This window comes from Geotrypetes seraphini, chromosome 5 (assembly GCF_902459505.1).
Source record: "Geotrypetes seraphini chromosome 5, aGeoSer1.1, whole genome shotgun sequence".
Lineage (NCBI taxonomy): Eukaryota > Metazoa > Chordata > Amphibia > Gymnophiona > Dermophiidae > Geotrypetes > Geotrypetes seraphini.
In genome coordinates, this window is record NC_047088.1 from 39,074,016 (window position 1) to 39,098,225 (window position 24,210).

General features: G+C 43.7%; 1 protein-coding gene across 4 annotated transcripts in view; it reads left to right on the top strand.

Moving 5' to 3' along the window:
• ATP11C (ATPase phospholipid transporting 11C) overlaps positions 1–24,210 on the top strand; it is a 281,152-nt gene that overhangs the window by 100,879 nt on the left and 156,063 nt on the right. For all 4 annotated transcript variants that reach the window (XR_004539497.1, XR_004539499.1, XR_004539498.1 and 1 more), the window contains 7 exons: positions 159–287; positions 4,780–4,883; positions 11,216–11,266; positions 11,770–11,834; positions 12,047–12,128; positions 23,331–23,481; positions 23,824–24,021. Coding sequence is in view for 1 of the 4 variants with exons in the window: in XM_033944970.1 (XP_033800861.1) it covers positions 159–287; positions 4,780–4,883; positions 11,216–11,266; positions 11,770–11,834; positions 12,047–12,128; positions 23,331–23,481; positions 23,824–24,021 (780 nt within the window). In the remaining 3 variants the exon portion in view is untranslated. The remainder of the gene's footprint in view (positions 1–158; positions 288–4,779; positions 4,884–11,215; positions 11,267–11,769; positions 11,835–12,046; positions 12,129–23,330; positions 23,482–23,823; positions 24,022–24,210) is intronic.

Consider the following 24,210-nt stretch of genomic DNA (forward strand, 5'->3'; position numbering starts at 1 on the left):
TTATGGATGTTTTTCTGTACACTTGTATGTTTTAAAATGAATAAAGAATTAAAAAAAAAATTAAAAAAGAAGTTAAGGAAACTGGATTGGATTTTCACCTTAACTGTACATATTTTGAGTGTTGATTTGAATCAATTGAAGTGTTGCTTATCTTATAGGTTGGAGATATAGTACAAATAACAGAAGATGAGACCTTTCCTTGTGATCTGATATTCTTGTCATCGGATAATGCCAGTGGCACATGTTTGGTTACTACAGCCAGTTTGGATGGAGAATCTAATTATAAGGTAGCATCTGCCAGGAACTTGAATTAAACTTTAGACTTAACCCCTGTTTTACTAAGGTGCGCTATGCGTTTTAGTGCACGCTAACCACTAACGCGTCCATAGACTAACTTGCATGCATTAGCATTTAGCGTGCTAAAACACTTAGCGCACCTTTGTAAAGGAGCCCTCAGTATGTAAGTGCAGATGTACAAGTCATCCTATCTTCACTAGATTTAACTTTTAAAAAAATCTTTAATGTTTATGCTGTACCTGCTTATAATTTTTAGTTAATGCAGATTGACAAACTGATGAAGTTTGACTCTTATGTTTTAGACTGATGCATCTGTGTAGTGCTTTCATTCATACCATTGCACCTTTTGATGATGATATATATATATATTTAAAATGAAGCTCAGTATAAATACAGTAGACACAGTCATCTGACTGCACTAGCATGGATCTGTGCTCTGAGTTAAAAAAAATATTTTAGAAGGTACCTCTGATTCATCAGATACAGGATAATGAGCTCACATACTGTTTTCCAACACCCAAGGAACCTGGAGTAAGTGGGGGAAAAATCATCGGATCAACCTGCTGGAACCTTCACCAATGTGGTATTGAAGAATATAGTTTTATATGGTCAAACAAGAGAATATGACTGATTTTACATTCTTTGTAACATAGTAAGATAAAGACCTGCATGGTCCATCAGTCTGCCCAATATCTGCATACCTAGTCTTCAGTTGTCCTTGCCACTTTTAGGGCAGAGGCCATAGAAGTCTGTCCAACCAGGGATGTGGAGTTGGTAGATAAATCCTTCAACTCAGACTCCTCAGTTTCTGGTATCCACTACTCCGACTCCAGTACCCCAAATTGTCTCCAACTGATGCCACAGCCCTGTTTTCAACTACTCTACTAAGGAGGAAGTAAAGATTTGGAACTAGGTAGTTTACCAAAGTATGCTTCAGTAGCGTACCTTCTAGAGTGTAGACAAGATCAGCTATTGTCTGGATCCCTCTTGGACCTGGATGTATTAAGAGAGCTTTGCAATGCAGAGTTTTGGCAATAGATATTTGTCTCATAAGATGAGAAGAAACCTTTTTTGCTGTTCTGTTGCAGACAACAAAGTGGAAACAGTCTAGAAATGAATGCCTTCATTCTACGCTGGGGAATAGGGCTCCTTTATGTCCATCATCTATTCTATTAAAATCTAAGCCTCTACAGAGGAATAAAGCAAAGTACTGTTTAGTATCTTAATTATCTCTTTTTAACAAGCCTATTTCCATGTAAGACTTCTTTCTGAGTCTCTGGGAAGTAGAAATGAACCACTCAGCAAGCCAAAGATCCAAATAACATAATGTTATCATAAGTTTAAAAAGATTTGGAGGCCATTGATTACTTATTCTAATGATCAGACATCTTAAACACCTTGGTATTAGATAAGGTATAGGGAGGGTGGGGTTGGGAAAGATAATAATTGCTAATTGTTTTATTATTAATAAATGGGTGGGTGGGAAGGGATTCTTTTATATTTATATATTTTAAGGATTATAAGTAAAATTGTCAAGTGATTTGTTAAAAATTTTTCTGATTGATTATTATACACTTGTTGTAAGATTTGAAAATGAATAAAGATTTAAAAAAAAAAAAAACCCCAAAACAAGGTCTCATATTCACAAGGGTCATGCACAAATTGTACACAATGTTTATTGTATGAAAAGAACAGTTACATCGGTCTACTCATCTTTTTGTATCTTTCTTTAGAACATAAGAGTAACCTTACTAGGTCAGACCAATGGTCCATCTAGCCCAGTAGCTCATCTTCATGGTGGCCAATCCAGGTCACTAGTACCTGACAAAAACCCAAATAGTAACAACATTCCATGCTACCAATCCAGGGCAAGCGGTAGCTTCCCCCATGTCTGTCTCAATAACAGACTGTGGACTTTACTTCTAGGAAATTTTCCAAACCTTTCTTAAAACCAGTTACGTTTACCGCTCTTACTACAACCTCTGGCAACGTGTTTTAGAGTTTATTTATAAGAACATAAGAATAGCCTTACTGGGTCAGACCAATGGTCCATCAACAGACTAAGAACTGAAATAGCTTAAAGAATTTTATTAAACTGACCAGCTATTTGTATATGTCATCTCCTTTAGCTAGCAGAATTGCAGTGAACAATCTAGTAAAGGCAGGTCAGATATTCGTGTGAAGGACAATTCTATAGCTAGGAGCTCATGATTACACATCCTATAAATGCAGAAAAAATATAACATTTGCTCTGTGTGCACCCTTACAGAATAGTGCTTTAGCATGCAACTGCAAGGGGGTATATATATGGGTGGAACATGAATGAAAGGTAAATATAATATGATAGTTTGCATTTTGGAGTGTTGATTCTACTGGAACTTGAGATCCTACTAAGTGTCACATTTTCATATGAGCTAAGGGTAAATATGGACAATTGCAGCCATAGAGTCTTAATCCCTTATACCACTTCTAGAACATTAAGATCACAGGATCAACATCTATTAACCATTCCCTCGTTAAAAATCATTAATACAAGACGTCTCACTATTTTTTCGGTGACAGCCCCTCAATCCTGGAATGATCTCCCAATATATATAAGAGAAGAAAAGAACCTCGAAAAATTTAAGATTAAGCTCAAAAGTTTCCTTTTTAATGATGCTTTTAGTGAATAGTGATCTTGTATTATTTTTATCTATTTTTTTTATTGTTTTTCTCCCCCCCTTATGTTTTTATCTTTGTATCTTGAATTTAATATAGAATGTAACCACTAATGAATTTTCCCATTGTTTCGATATAATTAGTACCAACTTAATTTTTTTAATTGTTTGCTTTTTGTAATATTGTCCATTTATATAATATTTTACCTATGTTTATATAATATTTTACCTTTGTTTGTAATTATTTGTTTTATCTTGTACATCGCCTTGAATGTAGAGTAGGCGATTAATCAAATCATTTAATAAACTTGGAAACTTGGATATGCCCCAGCATCTGCAGGAAAACCCTGTCTTGGGCATTGATTAGGCATATTGAATAAAGGCCATGAACATTTGGATCCTGTCCTCTGGAAGAAATGCTCTTGCCCAGGTAGAGTCCGAGACAATCCTATAAGAAATGTTGGACGAAGTGTGGACTTCTTGAGTTTCTAGGATTCTTTATCAACTTCCAGAAGTTATAGTAGATGTTTTTGATAGAAGAATTAAGGCTTGCGATACAACCATTAGAAATCAGTTGTTGGGGTATAGAAATATTAGATGGCCTTGTTTGTGAAAATGGGTGTCTGCCACCACCAGACACTTTGGAAACATCCTTCACAAGTAATGATACCTACATTATTCGAGGAATTAAGTAATTACTAGAATATTGTTGTGTTTGTGACCTCAGCTAGATTATAAGCTCCTTGGATCATAGAAAATCATATTTGCATAGTGCTATGTTGGCCTAGAAATGCTGTATAAACATTGTATAGAATTATTTGTAATGCATATTCATTTTGTCGTAAGCATATATAATAGCATGTATCCTTAAAGAAAGGATCACCTTAGCCAGCTTTTTAATCGGCATTATTATCAAGTGCTATTTTAAAGTAGTTCAATCTGCTGTAGAGGGAAGTGTTATATCATAAGAACATATGAATATCCATATTGGGTCAGACCAATAGTCCATCTAGCCCAGTATCTTTGTTTGACAATGGCCAATCCAGGTCACAAGTACCTAGCAAAACCCAAATAATAGCAACCTTCCATGCTACCAATCCCAGGATAAGCATTGCTTTCCCCAAGTCTGTCTCAATAGCAGACTATAGACCTTTCCTCCAGAAACTTGTCCAAATCTTTTTTTTAATTTTTTTTTTTAAGCCTAGTGGCATTAACTGCTACTATCATATTCTCTGGCAATGTGTTCCAGAGCTTAATTATTCTCTGAGTGAAAAAATATTTCCTCCTATTGGTTTTAAAGTATTTCCTTGTAACTCTTAAGTGTTCCCCAGTCTTTGTAATTTTTGATGGAGTAAATAATTGATTCACTGGTTAATAAGCAAAGTAATGTACAGGATTAATTAGACCAATATAATAGCACTACATGAAGTCATTTTGAGCAATAGGTGTTTCCTGTATTTCAGGGGATTGAGGAAAGTTTTTTAATTTGCATAGGACCATGTCATGTCATATTAGGAGTCAGGCAGACATTTCTCAGAGAGAACTATTAATTTGGAGCTTTGTTTTTATAAATAGAATGTCAAATTGTTACCTTTTTTTTTTCCATTAATGGGTGCTTTGGGATTGGAGCTTTCATAGCAATTGATGTCAAGTATAGGTCTCATTTAAAAAAAAAAAAGCCTTTTTTTTTTTGGCTACAGAATTATCTTTTAATTACCTGTTAAAATCAGTGTAAGAAGTTATTTTTAATTTTAAATATTTTCTAAATCTTCTTTTAAAACTGTGTTTTGTGTGAAATGATTGTTTATTGCTTTCTTTTACCTAGACCTATTATGCTGTGCATGAGATGGCTTCCCTTTCCAGTCCAGTTCGGGTGAATACTCTTATTGCCACAATTGAATGTGAACAGCCCCAACCTGACCTGTACAAGTAAGGGGCTTTCTATAATGTTAGATATTTTGCAATTCATTCAAACAGTATACAGTATCTACTTCATTTTTTGTTTTAGTTTTGTCGCACAAAAATACATGCACATTTTTGGCTTCTTTGCAAAATGAAGCCTTCCAGAACTGAGAATGGAAAATTAACAAGAATCATCCTATTCAGTTGAGGTTGAGACAGTAAGATGGTGTTCTGATCGATTGCACATTGTGATAAAAATACATCAGTACAGGGAAAGACTAGAAAAGTACTTAAGGACCCCCTCCCCCTTTTAGGATACAGAGAGGCTCTACCCTTAGAATGGGAACTGCAAGAAAAGGATAGTTTCCTGAAAACTACAGCTCTCAGGAGATATCAAGATGTGGAACTGCACTGAAGTCCACCACATTCATTAAGAGGAGCAGAAAAGACAGGAAGGGAAATAGAATCATTCCAGAAGGAAAGAGGGTAACTTTTGAGAAAAGAGCCCAGGGTTCCAGCCTGCTAGACCTCCCATTCCTCCAAGGATTGAGAAGGAGGGTTTGTCCTGCTTGCTTGTCGAAAGTACATTGTAAGTGATGGTTAACTGCCCAGATACTAATTCCATTTCTACTGGATACCTGTAGAGTTGAAGGGACACTGTATGGAAAGGAGATTAATAATCCACACTAGTAATTCTATATCTGCTGGGTGAAAGCAGGGGAAAAGGACATTGAATCACTTGGGACAAATGGCTCAGGTTTGAAAGCCCAGCTATTCTATATTCAGCAAGAGGCTGTGATCCTTAGGGGCAAGAAATTGCCCATAAGGCTTTCAAATACAGAAGTGCTCATATATCAAAGCAAAGTTCCCCATGAAAAATAATGGCAACTTGGATGATTCGTTCCACTGACAATACATCTCTCCTTCCTCCCCGGATGATTCGTTCCACTGACAATACAGTACATCTCTCCTCCCTCACTTCCTCCTTACCCCACCCAACCCGACCCATATCCCTTCCAACACTTCTCCCACTGCTGTCCTCCACTTTGACCCCCATCCCCCGATGCCATCCCGGAAACTGGCTTTGCTTCTCCCCCGAGGCCACCGACGCTGTTCCCTCCCTTCGCGACTATCAGTACTGCTGTCCACCTCCTCCCCCCACTGACCGGCCCTGTGCTTACCCGTGCGCCGGTGCTGAAAGTGCCTGCCACTGGTTCCAATACTGGGCTGCTGCGGGGCCTTGAGCATCTGCGCATGCTCAAGGCCTTCTGGTTCTCATCCTCTCTGAGATTCTCATTAGAGAATGACACGGGGAAAAAATCTGTCCCAGTCACCGGCCCACCATCCTCTGCACCGCCCCGTCACCGCCGTTCCCTTCACCGCCCCATCACCGTCACCGCCATTTCTTTCACCGCCCTGTCACCACCACTGCCATCCCATTCACCGCCCCGTCACCGTCCCCGCTGCATCCATATAAGCCTTAGTACTGTAATATTTAGCTTATTCCTTTCTTATAAATCAAAGTTCCTGCTGCTGAACTAGAGAAAGAGATGTTCAGCTGGCAGGGCTTTGTTTATAAATTTTTATCAACACAACTAATAAACTATTTTATCCTAAAGCAAAAAATAAATAAATAAATATAATTTTTTTTTCTACCTTTGTTGTCTGGTTTCTGCTTTCCACATCTTCTCATTCAATTCCTTCCATCCACTGTGTGTCTTTTCTCTACGTCTTCCATTTGCTGTTACTGTGCATCTCCCTTCACCCCCCCCCCCCAAATTGGTCTAGCACCCATCTTCTTCCCTCCGCTCCCCCATAGTCTGGCATCTGTCTTCCACATTTCCCTTCGGGGTCTGTTCCTCTCCACCCTCCTTCAATGTCTGTCCTATTCCTTTCCACCACCACCCTTCCCTCCCTCCTTTACCATCTGTTCCTTTCTACTACCCTTCAGCTCCTCTCACGTGGCACGTTACAATGTAATTTGTGCAAGCTACTGGAGCCTGCAAGCTCGGTCCCTGTCCCATCCCCACAAACCATCTCGCTTCTGTGCTCCTATTTTCTCCATTTCTAATATCTCCCCTATGTATCTGTCATTGCCCCCCCCCCCTGTGTCCATATACCATCCCCATGGCATGTCCCCTTTATGTCTCTGTCCCTATGCCCCATGCACATAATTTCCCCTCTTTCTGTGACCTTCCTGTGTCCAGATTTCCCCTATCTTCCTCTTCCATACCAGTGTGTCTCTTCTTTTCAACCCCATCTAGCTTTTTTCCCTCTTTCTTCCCCTCCCCCCCTTTGCTTCTAGCATCTGGCTCACCTGCCTGTCCTTCCCTTTCTTTCCTGCTGTGGGTTTTTCTTTCCGTCTTCATCCCCTTGGCCCAGAATCCTTTTCCCTTTCACTCCCTCCTTCCAATTTGAGCCGGGAACACGAGCGATCGCACGGTCCCCACAGCCACCACCCGCCTGCCCAATCGATCCTACTGTTTAGCCAGCTCTCTCCCTTCTCCTCACCTTAGTTTGTAGGTTTTGTTTTTCGCGACATGCACGCTTTCCCAAAGAGCCACGCACGCGCGGCTGCTCAGTGTTCAATCTTCTGCTCTGCTGCAACTTCCTGTTTCCGGTTGCGTCAAAGCAGAAGATCGAAACTGAGCAGCAGCGGGTGCGTGGCTCTCTGATAGCGTGCGGGTCGCCGAAAAAGAAAACCTACAAACTAAGGTGAGGAGAAGGGAGAGAGCTGGCTAAACACTAGGATCGATTGGGCAGGCGGGTGTGTGCTGCGGGGACCGCGCGATCCTTCATGCCTCACTGCGGGGACAAGACCATTCACCGCCCCACGGGCGGTGAATGGCCTTGTCCCTGTCGCCACAGCGACTGCTAGTTTTCGTTCCCTGTTTCAGCGGGTGAACCGTGGCTAAAATGCGGTGGCCGCGGGTAAACCGACACCGTGTCATTCTCTAATTCTCATGAGATCCGAGCACCATATCAAAAGATTTTTTTTTTTTTTCCTGTTTAACAATTTGGAAATACATTTTATTTCTAATAGGAATCAACATTTCTATTCTAATCTAATCATTAATCTTATATTCTGCTATTTTTAAATTCAGATTCAGAGAGGATTACAACAAGAACCCTACATTAAGGGAAGCACATAGGTATACTTAAAAATTATTGCATAAAGAAATAAAATATCAAGAATAACATTTATCGAAAAAGGAGGTCTTTAAAACTTACAAAAATTAATATACAAATTCAGACTGCTTATTTCTAAAGGAAGACTGTTCCACGTCTGAACTGCTTGATAAGAAAACAGTTGACTTCCTAATTACTCTAAAAACAGTTGGAAATTGAAGTTTAAAGCTACAGTTACTCCATGTAGTAATACAATTAGCTGAAATACATAAAAGATGCTAATTATTTTGAAGCATATACCATATAAAGCCTTATGCACTAGACATGATACCTTAAACTTAATCCTATACCTAATTGGAAGGCAGTGCAAATTTTCTAACAAGAACTTTTTCAGATGCACCACACCACCAATGCTTTACGTTCCATTTCTTCAACATCCCTTCAATATAAGTTGAAAATATTGTACTGCAAAACTTTTATTGTATAATTATTCATAGTGTGAAAGGAGTGCTATTGTAATATTGGACAAAGATTATTATATGCAAGAGTTGCAACAGCAATTGTGGGACCTCCATATGTATCAATTGTTAGATCATGATACATAACCCATCATAACTTTAATTACTGAGGATACAAAGGAAGATTTGCAGCCACAAATTTTTGGCTAAGGTGGAACATCTTTAAAATCCCTATTTTTTTTATTTTTATTTTTTTTCAAATTCTTTATTCATTTTTCATCCTACAACAAGTACACAATATTACATCATTTAAAACTTTTACACATCACTTGAATTTCTTTCTATTGTCATCAGAAATACATAAATTTATTCCCTCCCCACCCACCCTTCCCTCAAATATTTCAATCAAAAATATCATATAAATATTGTGTTCTTATCTATTGATTAACCTTTAAATAGAACTTTATACCATCCCTCCACCCCTCTATGTATAAATATACTATCATTGGAAAATGATGTCTAATCATTACAATAATTTGCCAATGGCCCCCAGATCTTTTTATTATTTTTTTTAATATATCCTTCCTAAAGTACATAAGAATGTACAGTAGCCTCTGGACTTGGGATTTGTTGTTGAAATGTAGTTTCGAATATGTAGTTACTTTTTTCAGCCTTATATTTTTTTGCTGATTCTTTTGTGAATAATTGATAATGATGGATATTCATGTTTTAATAGTTTAAAAATTTTGATAAATCACCCTTGTGGTTTGTCAGAGTGTGAAACAATATCAAAATATTAATTAGAAAAATACAATTCCTTCTTAATTACAATAGTAGCGTTGGATGTGCAATCTTGATATACTAGTACTACTATTTATTATTTCTATAGCGCTGAAAGGCGTACGCAGTGCTATACATTAACATGCAAAAGACAGTCCCTGCTCAGAGGAGCTTACAATCTAATTTAGGCAGGACATTTCAGGGTTGGTGAGATTATGGTAGAGGAAATGATACAGTGGGTATAGGTATCTGACAGCAGTGAGTGGGAGTTAAGAGTTGAAGGCAGTTTCAAAAAAGTAGGCCTTTAGCATCTGCACCGGCTGATTGCGTACAGGATGTGCCTCTCGCCGCAAGAGGCACATCCATGGGGTGGAAGGAGACGTACATAGATGGATCAGAAACTGGTTGGAGGGTAGAAAATAAAGGGTAGGAGTGAAGGGCCACTACTCCGACTGGAGGAGGGTCACGAGTGGTGTCTCGCAGGGCTCGGTGCTCGGGCCGCTACTATTTAATATCTTCATAAATGATCTAGAAACAGGGACGAAGTGCGAGATAATAAAATTTGCGGACGACACTAAACTATTTAATGGAGCTCGGACTACAGAGGAATGTGAAGAATTGCAAAGGGACTTGAACAAACTAGAAGATTGGGCGACGAGATGGAAGATGAAGTTCAACGTTGAGAAATGTAAGGTATTACTTGTGGGGAGCAGAAACTCGAGGTACAACTATACAATGGGAGGGATATTATTGAATAAGAGTACCCAGGAAAGGGACTTGGGGGTATTGGTGGACATGACAATGAAGCCGACTGCACAGTGTGCAGCGGCCGCTAAGAGAGCGAATAGAATGCTTGGTATAATCAAAAAGGGTATTACAGCCAGAACAAAAGAGGTTATCCTGCCGTTGTATCGGGCAATGGTGTGCCCGCATTTGGAGTACTGCGTCCAATATTGGTCGCCGTACCTTAAGAAGGATATGGCGTTAGTCGAGAGGGTTCAGAGGAGAGCGACGCGTCTGATAAAAGGTATGGAAAACCTGTCATATGCTGAGAGATTGGAGAAGCTGGGTCTCTTTTCCCTGGAGAAGAGGAGACTTAGAGGGGATATGATAGAGACTTATAAGATCATGAAGGGCATAGAGAGAGTAGAGAGGGACAGATTCTTCAAACTTTCGAATAATAAAAGAACAAGAGGACACTCGGAAAAGTTGATAGGAGACAGATTCAAAACAAATACTAGGAAGTTCTTTTTTACCCAACGTGTGGTGGACACCTGGCATGCGCTTCCAGAGGACGTGATTGGGCAGAGTACGGAACTGGGGTTCAAGAAAGGATTAGACAAATTCCTACTGGAAAAGAGGATAGAGGGGTATAGATAGATAGATTACTGCACAGGTTCTGGACTTGCTGGGCCACCGCGTGAGCGGACTGCTGGGCACGATGGACCTCGGGTCTGACCCAGCAGAGGCATTTCTTATGTTCTTATGTAGGCAGTCGGCCAACGTGGATGACTCTCTTTCTTGCCAGTGTGTCGTAGCACACCTGAATTCTCAGGAGGCACACTAACTCTGCAGCTAAAAAATGGAATTTGCTCTCTGCACAGGCAGGAGTGAGGAGGGCTCCAGCCCACTGAGTTTTTAGCCAAATGAAAAATCGGGGGGGGGGGGGGGGGGATTTTTCATTTGGCTAAAAACTTGCACAACCTAAAAATGTTTACACATATTAAAAACATTAGCTTGGTTTTCTTTTTTTTTTTTAATTTCTTTATTCATTTTATAACTTACATCAAGTGTACAGTAAACATCAAACAAAATTATAGTACAACATCACTTGAAAATCTACAATATCATACAACAAGAAGATTTAACCCCCACCCCCCTCCCAAATTCATATACAACTAAAATATACCACATGAAAATAATATCACTGTTTGTCCTTTGATTTAATTTATAGATTTTATTTAAAATAACAGGTTCATATTCTGTTTACAGGTATGTTGGAAGAATGAATGTTTACGGCCAGAATCGAGAATACATAGCAAGGTTAGACCGAATCTAGTACATAAAATTTTGGGGGTGGGTAATGATCTCCATGCATGTTTAATCACTCACATATTTTATATCTGTATTGAGGTGCTTTCCTATACATAAAAAGAGGTTTCAGACAGGCTTAAAAATTTTCCTCTAAGAGAGAATGGTAGAGTAAAAAGAAATACTTTAGTATCTGCAAAACCTGTCTCTTTCAGGATGCAGAATTATTTTGTGTTACTAGAGGTTAAAAAATAAATCTATGTGTAGAAAAGCCAAAATAGCATTTGAAGGCCCGGTAGAATGTTCTGGATCCCTCTGCTGCTTGACCTTATTTGGTTCTCAGGCAGGTCCTCTTGTAAGGGCTTTTGAGATATCAGAATTGTGATGAATTTCTCAAAGAACTTAATATAAATAAATGCTTTTTTTTCAGTATGTTTCAACTGGACAACTATTTTTTCTAGAAATATGCCATCTGTGCCATTATACTAAAAATTATGTATCATTTTGTCTCTTAGGCCTTTAGGACATGAAAATCTATTATTGAAGGGAGCAAAATTGAAGGACACCAAGAGGATATATGGTAAAGGTTGTTTTTTTTTTTTAATGGCATCATGGTCAAAATATACTTCTGGTTTCAATAAATGCTTACTTTACAGCTTTAGGCTATTGCAGGATGGTGCTAAACCTTGCAGCCTATATAAAATAGTATATCTGTGCAACAAACTGCAGCAATTGCAACATATCCCTTCATTTAGATTCCAGAGATGTTATCAGTATTTTGATTATGTGCAGGTGTAGCTGTCTATACTGGAATGGAAACCAAAATGGCACTAAACTCCCAAGGAACGAGTCAAAAGAGATCAGCTGTGGAAAAGTAAGCATTACTGTTCATCTGAAGCACTGTTTTGCTTTCTCTACAGTGCAGATGTACCGTATTTTCGCGGATATAACGCGCGCGTTATACGTGATTTTACGTACCGCGCATACCCCTCGCGCGTTATATGCCTGAGCGCGGTATAGAAAAGTTTTTTTACATAGTTCCCACCCCGCCCGACGCCCGATTCACCCCCCCAGCAGGACCGCTCGCACCCCCACCCCGAACGACCGCTCGCACGCGCTCCCACCCGCACCCGCATCCACGATCGGAGCAAGAGGGAGCCCAAGCCCTCTTGCCCGGCCGACTCCCCAACAATATCGGGCCAGGAGGGAGCCCAAACCCTCCTGGCCACGGCGACCCCCTAACCCCACCCCGCACTACATTACGGGCAGGAGGGATCCCAGGCCCTCCTGCCCTCGACGCAAACCCCCCTCCCCCCCAGCCGACCCGCGACCCCCCTGGCCGACCCCCACGACCCCCCCACCCCCCTTCCCCGTACCTTTGGAAGTTGGCCGGACAGACGGGAGCCAAACCCGCCTGTCCGGCAGGCAGCCAACGAAGGAATGAGGCCGGATTGGCCCATCCGTCCTAAAGCTCCGCCTACTGGTGGGGCCTAAGGCGCGTGGGCCAATCAGAATAGGCCCTGGAGCCTTAGGTCCCACCTGGGGGCGCGGCCTGAGGCACATGGGCCAAACCCGACCATGTGTCTCAGGCCGCGCCCCCAGGTGGGACCTAAGGCTCCAGGGCCTATTCTGATTGGCCCACGCGCCTTAGGCCCCACCAGTAGGCGGAGCTTTAGGACGGATGGGCCAATCCGGCCTCATTCCTTCGTTGGCTGCCTGCCGGACAGGCGGGTTTGGCTCCCGTCTGTCCGGCCAACTTCCAAAGGTACGGGGAAGGGGGGGGGGGGGGTCGTGGGGGTCGGCCAGGGGGGTTGCGGGTCGGCTGGGGGGGAGGGGGGTTTGCGTCGAGGGCAGGAGGGCCTGGGATCCCTCCTGCCCGTAATGTAGTGCGGGGTGGGGTTAGGGGGTCGCCGTGGCCAGGAGGGTTTGGGCTCCCTCCTGGCCCGATATTGTTGGGGAGTCGGCGGTCCTTCGGGGTGAGGGTGCGAGTGGTCCTGCCGGGGGGGGGGGGATGTATCGGACGTCGGGGGGAGGCATCAGGCTTTCAGGATGGGGACAGGACTTCAAGGGAGGACAGTGCACGGAAGTCAGGGGGGGTGAACGGAGAGTCGGGACAGCGCACGGAAAGTCAGGGCGGGCGAAAGGAGAGTCGGGCAGCATGCGCGTTATATGCCTGAGCGCGGTATAGAAAAGTTTTTTTACATATCTTCGTGATTTATGCGCGCTATACCCCTGTGCGCGTTTTACAACGGTGCGCGTTATATCCGCGAAAATACGGTAATAACCTGTTTTCATCCTTTTAAAGCAGTGGTCTCAAACTCATACCCTTTGCAGGGCCACATTTTGGATTTTTTAGGTACTTGGGAGGGCCTCAGAAAAAATAGTTAATGTCTTATTAAAGAAATGTCAATTTTGCATGAGGTAAAACTCTTTATAGTTTATAAATCTTTTCTTTTGGACAAGTCTTAATAATAATAAATAGCTAAAGAGACATATGATCAAAAAACTTTTATTTTACTTTTGTGATTTTGATAAACATACCGAGGGCCTCAAAATAGTACCTGGCAGGCCACATGTGGTCCCCGGGCCACGAGTTTGAGACCACTGTTTTAAAGGAACTCACATTGGGCTGATTTTAAAGTAAAATCAATTGAACATAGTTCAGATCCAACAGTTTCAAGTAGAAGAGGGAAACCAGTGGCCCAAATTGGCACACACCTTACATTAAATTTTAAATATAGTAAGCAGTTGAAGATTGGACTAATTTTCAAATAGGAATTAGCTGGTATGTCCTGAAAGAACTATAGTACTCCCCCCGATATTCCAGGAAACCCAACCCCCCCCCGAATCTTGAAAATCCGCGAATAAGTTTTTTATTGGGGGAGACAGGAGAGAGCAGCCAGAGCGCCGGCGAGTGAAAGAAATCACTCGCGGTATGCTCCAACCGCCTCTTCCTGTGCTAAAGTCGGGCCTCATCAATCAGGAGCTGCTTTGACACGCAGCTCCTGATTGGTGAGGCTTGACTTTAGTGCAGGAAGAGGTGGTCGGAGCATACCGCGAGTGATTTCCTTCATTCTCTGGTGCTCCGGCTGCCCTCTCTTGCCCAGTCATTCGCGGTTGGAAAATACCGTGAATGACTGGGGGAGCACTGTATATCTACTTGTTAAACAACTCTCTCTAACTCTTAACTCCAACCCATCTGCTAAGCAGCCTTATCTATCTTATCATTCTGTCTGTAATTCCTCACCTGAGCTCTCCGTATAGTTGCACCTTTTTTGTCCAATTTGTCATAACTACCGTATTTTCGCGGATATAACGCGCGCGTTATACGTGATTTTACGTACCGCGCATACCCCTCGCGCGTTATATGCCTGAGCGCGGTATACAAAAGTTTTTAAACATAGTTCCCACCCCGCCCGACGCCCGATTCATCCCCCCAGCAGGACCGCTCGCACCCCCACCCCGAACGACCGCTCGCACGCGCTCCCACCCGCACCCGCATCCACGATCGGAGCAAGAGGGAGCCCAAGCCCTCTTGCCCGGCCGACTCCCCGACGCCCGATACATCCCCCCCCCGGCAGGACCACTCGCACCCTCACCCCGAAGGACCGCCGACTCCCCAACAATATCGGGCCAGGAGGGAGCCCAAACCCTCCTGGCCACGGCGACCCCCTAACCCCACCCCGCACTACATTACGGGCAGGAGGGATCCCAGGCCCTCCTGCCCTCGACGCAAACCCCCTCCCCCCAACGACCGCCCCCCCCCAAGAACCTCCGCCCGTCCCCCAGCCGACCCGCGACCCCCCTGGCCGACCCCCACGACACCCCCACCCGCCTTCCCCGTACTTTGTGTAGTTGGGCCAGAAGGGAGCCCAAACCCTCCTGGCCACGGCGACCCCCTAACCCCACCCCGCACTACATTACGGGCAGGAGGGATCCCAGGCCCTCCTGCCCTCGACGCAAACCCCCCCCCCTCCAACGACCGCCCCCCCCCCAAGAACCTCCGACCGACCCGCGACCCCCCTGGTCGACCCCCCCACCCCCCTTCCCCGTTCCTTTGGAAGTTGGCCGGACAGATGGGAGCCAACCCCGCCTGTCCGGCAGGCAGCCAACGAAGGAATGAGGCCGGATTGGCCCATCCGTCCTAAAGCTCCGCCTACTGGTGGGGCCTAAGGCGCGTGGGCCAATCAGAATAGGCCCTGGAGCCTTAGGTCCCACCTGGGGGCGCGGCCTGAGGCACATGGGCCAAACCCGACCATGTGTCTCAGGCCGCGCCCCCAGGTGGGACCTAAGGCTCCAGGGCCTATTCTGATTGGCCCACGCGCCTTAGGCCCCACCAGTAGGCGGAGCTTTAGGACGGATGGGCCAATCCGGCCTCATTCCTTCGTTGGCTGCCTGCCGGACAGGCGGGTTTGGCTCCCGTCTGTCCGGCCAACTTCCAAAGGTACGGGGAAGGGGGGTGGGGGGGTCGGCCAGGGGGGTCGCGGGTCGGCTGGGGGACGGGCGGAGGTTCTTGGGGGGGGGGCGGTCGTTGGGGGGGGGGGGATTGCGTCGAGGGCAGGAGGGCCTGGGATCCCTCCTGCCCGTAATGTAGTGCGGGGTGGGGTTAGGGGGTCGCCGTGGCCAGGAGGGTTTGGGCTCCCTTCTGGCCCAACTACACAAAGTACGGGGAAGGCGGGTGGGGGTGTCGTGGGGGTCGGCCAGGGGGGTCGCGGGTCGGCTGGGGGACGGGCGGAGGTTCTTGGGGGGGGGGGCGGTCGTTGGGGGGAGGGGGTTTGCGTCGAGGGCAGGAGGGCCTGGGATCCCTCCTGCCCGTAATGTAGTGCGGGGTGGGGGTAGGGGGTCGCCGTGGCCAGGAGGATTTGGGCTCCCTCCTGGCCCGATATTGTCGGGGAGTCGGCGGTCCTTCGGGGTGGGGGTGCGAGTGGTCCTGCCGAGGGGGGAGAAGAATCGGACGTCGAGGGGGGGCATCAGGCTTTCAGGATGGGGACAGGACTTCAAGGGGGACAGGCAGACCTTCAAGGGGGACAGGACTTCAAGGGGGGACAGGCAGACCTTCAAGGGGGGACAGGACTTCAAGGGGGACAGGCACGGAGAGGCGGGGCAGTGCACCGAAAGTCAGGGCGGGTGAACGGTGAGTCGGGGCAACCAGAGGAGAGTCGGGGCAGTGCACCGAAAGTCAGGGTGAGTCGGGGCAACCAGATGAGAGTCGGGGAGAGCGAAAGGAGAGTCGGGGTGGCCAGAGGAGAGTCGGGCAGCATGCGCGTTATATGCCTGAGCGCGGTATAGAAAAGTTTTTGTACATATCATCGTGATTTCTGCGCGCTATACCCCTGTGCGCGTTTTACAATGGTGCGCGTTATATCCGCGAAAATACGGTAGATTGTAAGTACTCTCTCTTTCATGTTTGGTATACAGTGCTGTGTATGCCTGGTAGCGCTATAGAAATAAGTAGTGTAATAGAGCTACATAGATCAAAACTTTTGAATATGTATTTGGCTATTGATATTAGACACCCTAAGCTATACTAGGTAACTAACTTTCACCAGCCACATTTTTGATTGTCTTATGGACAGGGTTAGGTTGGTGGACAGGAGGAAGTTAGGAAGCTAGCACTGATTTTTGGCATAAGCTACTTTGATTTGGTTGGTTAAATATGGATTGTGCAACCTACATGATCTGTTGCTACTTCCTCCTTTTGGCCTGTCTAAAAATTCTATTTATTCTGTAAAGTTCTAAATCTCCTCTACCCTTGCATGAAATACCGAGGTGGTTTACAATAATGACATTCAGCAAAATGTGCAGGCAATGCTAGAGGTATCATTTTCTAATTTTTGTGGATGTTGGATTTGCTTTTAATTTGTTATGTAGTGATTGGAATATGTCAGTTTTTGGAAATTTTCATCTTCTATCTTTATATTTTGAGCAGTACGAGGAGACCCCATTGTTTTCTTTCTCTGCTGTTGTGCTGTATGAAGAGCCTGGCTTAGAGTGCTCAGTTTAATTTTCATTTCCATTTTTATTTTGTGTTTACTTATTCTATACTGGGTGATGGTCTGTACTGTAAGGCTTATGCAGTATAATAATAATAATAATTTATTTTTTTATATATCGCCAAAGCCATGATAGTTCAAGGTGGTTTACAATAAGAGGGGCTGGACAATCAGCGAAGTGGTACAATACAGTGAAGTGGTACAATACAAAGTCATTGTATATAAGGTACAGGTTGGGAGTAGTGATACATTATAAGATTTTTAGGTTACAATCGATTGAACAAATTTGTTTTTATTGCTTTTCTAAAATTGAAGTAGGATGAGGAATGCATGATAATGTTACCCAGCCAGTCGTTCCATTTGCCTGCCTGGGAGGCAAGAGTTCTGTCCAGGAATCTTTTGTAGCAGCAGTTCTTTAAGGATGGGAAGGTAAACATGTGAATTCTGCATTTGGGCCTAATAGAACTGTCCAGGTTAAATTGAGAAACCAGGTACGTAGGGGCCAGGCCAAAAATTGATTTATAACAAAGGCAAAAAAACTTGAACAAGACTCGTGCCTCCAGGGGCAGCCAGTGAAGTTTTTGGTAGTAGGGGCTAATGTGTTCCCATTTTCTCAACCCAAAAATCAGTTGAACTGCCGAATTTTGAATGATTTGGAGTCTTTGGAGGTTTTTTGGTTTTTTTGAAGGATCCCAAATAAATGATGTTACAGTAGTCAAGTATGCCAAGAATGGAAGATTGAACCAGTAAGCGGAATGAGACTGCGTCAAAATATTTTCTGATGGTTCTGAGTTTCCACAATATCGAGAAGCATTTCCTAACCAGTAAATCCGTGTGTATATTTAGGGTAAGGTGGTGGTCCAGAATCACTCCCAGGATTTTTAAGGAATCTTCAATAGGGAAGGCCTGACTGACCATTCACCAAAATTGTTGAGTCTTTAATTTTGTCATTTGGGCTTGCTAAGAAAAATTTGGTTTTGTCTGCGTTGCGTTTTAGTTTGAATTCTGTCATCCATAATCCAATCTGTTTCAGGATGAATGACGGATGATTGTTTGTTTCAGATGACAGGGATGTAAGGGGGATAACAATAGTGATATCGTCTGCATAGATGTAGAATTTGACTTTTATGCTTTGCAATAAGTTCACTAGTGAGGCGAGGTAAATGTTAAACAATGTTGGGGATAGGGGAGAGCCCTGCGGCACTCCGCAAGAGTTTGCCCAGCTGCTGGTTTGTTTATTATCACTATAGACTTGATAAGATCATTTAGTCAAAAAACCCTGAAACCATTTTAACACATTAACTGAATGGCCAATTGACTCCAAACACTCAATCAGGATGGCATGATCGACCAAATCGAAGGCACTGCTTAAGTCTAATTGCAGAACTAGAGCACTTTTACGTTGACTAAATAGGCTATGAAGGAAATCTAGCAATGATGCAATGACTGTTTCAGTACTAAACCCTGATCGAAAGCCTGATTGGTTGTCGTGTAGTATGCTGAATTTGTCTAAATACATTACTAGGTCCTGGTTGACCAAACCTTCCATCAGCTTTACAAATAAGGGAGTGCTTGCAATAGGTCTGTAATAAATATATAAATGAATAATTGTTATGTTATGTTCTGCATATGTGAAAGAGATTTTGTTTTCTATTAGCATTGTCTGCACGATTAATCTGTTATAATCTGCTTTGTTTAGTTTTCCAATAGGTTTAGTGATGATCTGATACTTATGGCAGTGTTTCTGGTTGTCTTTTCCTAGGTAGATGTTTGTTGTGTGACTTGTTGAAATTACTGCTATTATGGTATATTGTAATTACTCTGTAGGTCCTGAGTGATATTTGTAGTGTTTTGTGTTACTTCACACTATGTCTGGTATTGGATTTGGACTTGATCACACTTTTCTCAGTAAGGACTCAAGGCAAGTTATGTACATTCAAGTACAGTACATAGGTATTTTCAAGTCCCTGGAGGACATACAGTTTTATACCTGAGGCAATAGGGGGGTGGGGTGGTGTAAGTGACTTGTCCATGATCTTAACAACATCAGTGGGATCTGAGCCCTGGCATCCCTTGTTCTCGGCTTGCTGCTCTAACCATGTTTGGTAACTCATCAGCAAAGTAATGACTAATGGAGCTGAAGTCTGGTGGCCCTTTGACAACCTACCAAAAACATTGCTAGGTAAATTATTTTATAGTTGTTAGTAACCTCAGTTTGTTGGAGTACTGCTGTATGTTACTGTTTATGTGGCAAACAGGAAGACACTGTATTGGAATGTCCCCCTTGTCTTTGTACTTTCTGAAATTGTAAACAGTTGATTCCCACTTAACCACTCTACCCAATTCATAGTTTTGTAGAAGTCTGTCATGAGCCCTGTCTTTTTCCAAGCTCAAGTGCTTTAACCTCTTAAGTCTTTCCTCTTATGAGAAGAGTTCATTGTGTTAATCATTTTGGTTGCTCTTCTTTGAATCTTTCCTAGTTCTGCTGTCTTTTGGGATATGTAAATCCGTCGCTTACAGATCATACAGAATGCTTCTATAAAACTTATAAAAAACGCAAAAAAATTTGATCACATTACTCCGCTACTCAGGGAAGCACATTGGCTCCCTGTAGCACATCGAATAACCTACAAATTAAACTTATTAGTTTTTAAAAGCCTTCTTTGTAAGTCTCCCTCTTTTATTTACAGAGTTTTGATTCCCTATACCCCACTTAGAGCTCTTAGATCTATTGATCAACAATTTTTGACAGTCCCTTCTTTAAAAATCATAAATACACGGCGAAATTCAATCTTCTCCGTCACAGCACCTCAAACCTGGAATTTACTTCCAATCAATATTCGTGACGAATTAGATTTGGTTAAATTTAAAAGTAAGCTCAAATGTTTTCTTTTTAAAGATGCATTTGATAGCTGAGATAACCAGTACGTATGACCCGACCAGTGTTCCCTCTAAGCGGGCGGGTGTTGTGAGCAAACTTTTTTCACTGTGAGCTAAAAATATCGGGCGCCAGCAAGTTATGAGCCAAATAAATATGTTGCTTTCTACCACAGAACTTCCTTACGTTTGTATGGAATCTATCCCCTTTCAACTTTAGAGAGTGCCCTCTCGTTCTCCCTGCCTTAGCTACTAAGTCTATTCCCTTCAGTACCTTGAATGTTTCTATCATGTCCCCTCTCAATCTCCTCTGCTCAAGGGAGAAGAGGCCCAGTTTCTCTAATCTTTCGCTGTACGGCAACTCCTCCAGCCCCTTAACCATTTTAGTTGCTCTTCTCTGGATCCTTTCGAGTAGTACCGTGTCCTTCTTAAAGTACCAGTGCTGGACGCAGTACTCCAGGTGAGGGCGTACCATGGCCCGGTACAGCAGCATGATAACCTTCTCTGTCTCTTCAGTCCAGCATCTGCCCCTTCCATTCACTGTCTGTCTTTCCCTGCCATCTCTCCTCCTGCCCCCCCCCCACCCCCCAATTTGGTCTAGCATCCATCATCTTCCTTCTGTTCCCCTCATGGTCTGGCATCTCTATCCTTCCCTCCCCCCTGTGGTTTTTAGCATATCTCTCTTCTCATTTCCTCCACTCAGATCTGATCATTCTCTGCTCTCTCTTCCCTTTTCTTCTCTGGTCTTCCTTCTCTATTTTCTGCCTCCATCTAAATTAAATTCTTTCTTACTATTTAGTCCCGTTTCCCTCTTTTCATTGTGTCTACACACAGCTTGTCACCCCTTTCCCTCACCCCTCCATTATCTTACTATTTTCTTCCCCCTTTATTTATCTCCTCCTTCCATCCAGTATGTGTTCTTTCCCCACTTCCATTCAGCATCTGCTCTCCCTTCTCAACTGACATCCATCTGCCTTCTGCTCTCTCTCCCTTCTTCTCACTTCCATCATCTGTCCCCTTCTCTCTCTCTCTCATCTCCTCCATTCCATCATCTGCCCCTTCTCTCTCTCTCTCCCCCCCCCCCAACTTCCATCATCTGCCCCCCTTCCCCTCACCTTTGTGGGTCACTTTCTTTCCCCTGAGGGTGGCTCATGTCACAGGGGAAGCTTTGGCCGAGCAGAACCGCTTGATTGACAGTGGAACTTACTTGATTGATGTCGATGCTGGGGCCCGTTGCCGTTTGAAGGAAAAAAAAAAGGTGGAAAAAAGGAACCTGTAAAGGCGAGAGGAAGGGAAACCTCCAGGACAGCTGCTTTTTGCCCTCCTTCAGCGGCCCAAGAGTTCAGACCAGCAGCGGCAGCTCTGTATGCTTTTAACTTCGGCACAGAGCTGCCCCTAATCAATAGTTTAGCGCGGTTTCATGAGGCAGCCTCGGGGCCTTTGATAGCCGGCCCGCTTCGATGATGCGATGTGGGCCGGCCTAGCAAAGGCCCCGAGGCTGCCTTATGAAACCGCGCTAAACTATTGATTAGGGGCAGCTCTGTGCCGAAGTTAAAAGCATACACAGCTGCCGCTGCTGGTCTGGAGGTGCGGAGACAAGGCAGGAGGCAAACGCGGTGGAAGGCAGGAGTCCCGGCACAGCGACTGCAACAGGAAGTTGCAAGTCAGCTGACGCCGGCCTTTCGTTGCGGCGGGGACCGAATCCTTCGCGGACCGGCAAGATTTTGTTTGCGGACCGGCGGTTGAAGAACTGTGCTCTACACTGTGTGCGCTGCGACGAGAAACTTGTGCGCTGCGAGGTAATATTTTGTGCGCGTGCGCACGTCAACGCAGCTTAGCGGGAACACTGGACCCGACCACAGTTTTTTATAGATCTCATATGTACTATTTTAGCCTCCATTTGTTCTTCCTTTCCTAATGTTGTTTACCTTAAATGTTTTCTTTAGCCTTCTCAAAATTGTATTTCATTCCCTTCTCCTTCCCCTTTATACTCCATGTTCGTCTGAAGTGTTTTGTTTTCGTTCTATTTACATGAAATTGTCAATCTCCCCCTATTAACTTTTGTTATTATTATACTATGTACATCGCTTAGAATGTTGAATAAGCGATTAATCAAATATTGGATAAACTTGGAAACTTGGAAAACTTGGATATTGTGAAAAGAATTGTACATACCGTGTTTCCCCAAAAAAGGCACTAGGTCTTATTTTCAGGGTATGCACATGATCATCTCTCCCTTCTTAAAAGCAAACTAGATGCACATCTCCTTACGAGAGGCATAGAGGGATATGGGTGACTAAAATTACGCCAGGTGTACACCTGGCTGGGCCTCCGCGTGTGCGGATCGCTGGACTTGATGGACCGAAGGTCTGATCCGGAGATGGCAGTTCTTATGTTCCTCTCCTTCTTCCCAATTCTTCCTCTTTCCTTTCTCTCCCCCACACATGCAGCATCTTTCCTCCCCTCCCATCCCTCGTGCAGCAGGACCCTTGCCCAGTTTCTATCCTACCCTCCTATCTCTTGTGCAGCAGGACCCTTTTCCAGCTTCCCTTCCCACCCTCCCATCCCATGTGCAGCAGGACCCTTGAGCGAGCACCACTCCCCCCAGCACTCGCTGCGCAGCCGAATCCCCATCCTTCTCACCCTCTCATTGGAACCCCGCTGCGAGCCTTACTTACCTCGCTAAGCAGTGTTGGGTTGGCAGCACTCTAAACAGGCTGCTTCAGCCTTGTCCCCCCATGAATTCACTGCCGAGTTACTGATGATGTCAGCAGGAGGCACACAGATGGGGGGGGGGGCGCAGGGGAAGTGCTGCTGCCAGCAACTAAGGCCTATTTTCGAGGATAGAGCTTATATTAAGACCTACTCCGAAAATCATGCTAGGTCTTATTTTCGGGAAAACATGGTATTAGAATTTTGGGCCATATTCTATGCACACTAAATAGCGTGCAACAGAAAGTATACCATTCTTTTTGCACACTTTTTAAATTTTAATTAGTATATGATGCATTACACATTTTTACATATATAAATGCCATTTTGAGCATGATCTCCCCCCCCCCCCAACCTCATGAACTGGGGAAAACACCTTTATATAAACAAGAACCTGGGTTTACATTATATTTACATTTTTTGTAAGCTATTGTTAGCTATTGGCACACCAAGTGACAGGAATATTAATTTCTCAATGTTTAATTGTTTTTCAGGTCTATCAATGCTTTCTTGATAGTGTATCTGTGCATTCTCATCTCTAAGGCTGTAGTGTGTACTGTTTTAAAATATGTCTGGCAAAGCATCTCAACAAATGATGAACCTTGGTATAGTGGAAAATCACAAGAAGAAAGAGATGCCTTCAAGGTAAACTTGTCTGAATGAAACAGCTTCTGGAAGGTCTTCCTGAGAGCTTTATTTCCTCCAGAAAACCTTCATTGGGTAGATAAGTTCTTAAAAGCTCTATCAGGCTCCATTAGTTAATAATGCACTAATCTCAATATTCCCCTGCATCCAGCTTCTTTAGGTAAGATTTTAGACCTTATCTGGCCAGAAAATGTGTGGGGCTTAGTCACCCCATCATGTACCATAAACTGTATACAAGTAGAAAGCAGTTCTCCTTTAGAGAAATGTATCTGTCTACTTGATAATTTTCATGTTTTATGACTAATGCCTATTACCAAAGATTATTTTGTGTTTTCTTGATAGGTCTTGAAAATGTTCACAGATTTTTTGTCCTTTATGGTATTGTTCAACTTCATTATCCCAGTATCCATGTATGTTACTGTAGAAATGCAGAAATTTTTGGGCTCTTTTTTCATTTCTTGGGACAAAGAAATGTATGATGATGAACTCGGAGAAGGTGCTCTTGTCAACACCTCAGACCTCAATGAAGAACTTGGGCAGGTTAGTCTTTTTCGTGGTTTAAATGAAATAGCAGAGTATAGAGGATCTCAAAATTGTATTTTTTTTTGTACTAAATTTATACTTACATCTACATAATGGATTTTCATCCATAGCCCATTTACTGACACCATACAACAAGCCATTTTGGAATATTTGTTTTACTTTGAAAACAAATAAAATTTAGCCCAA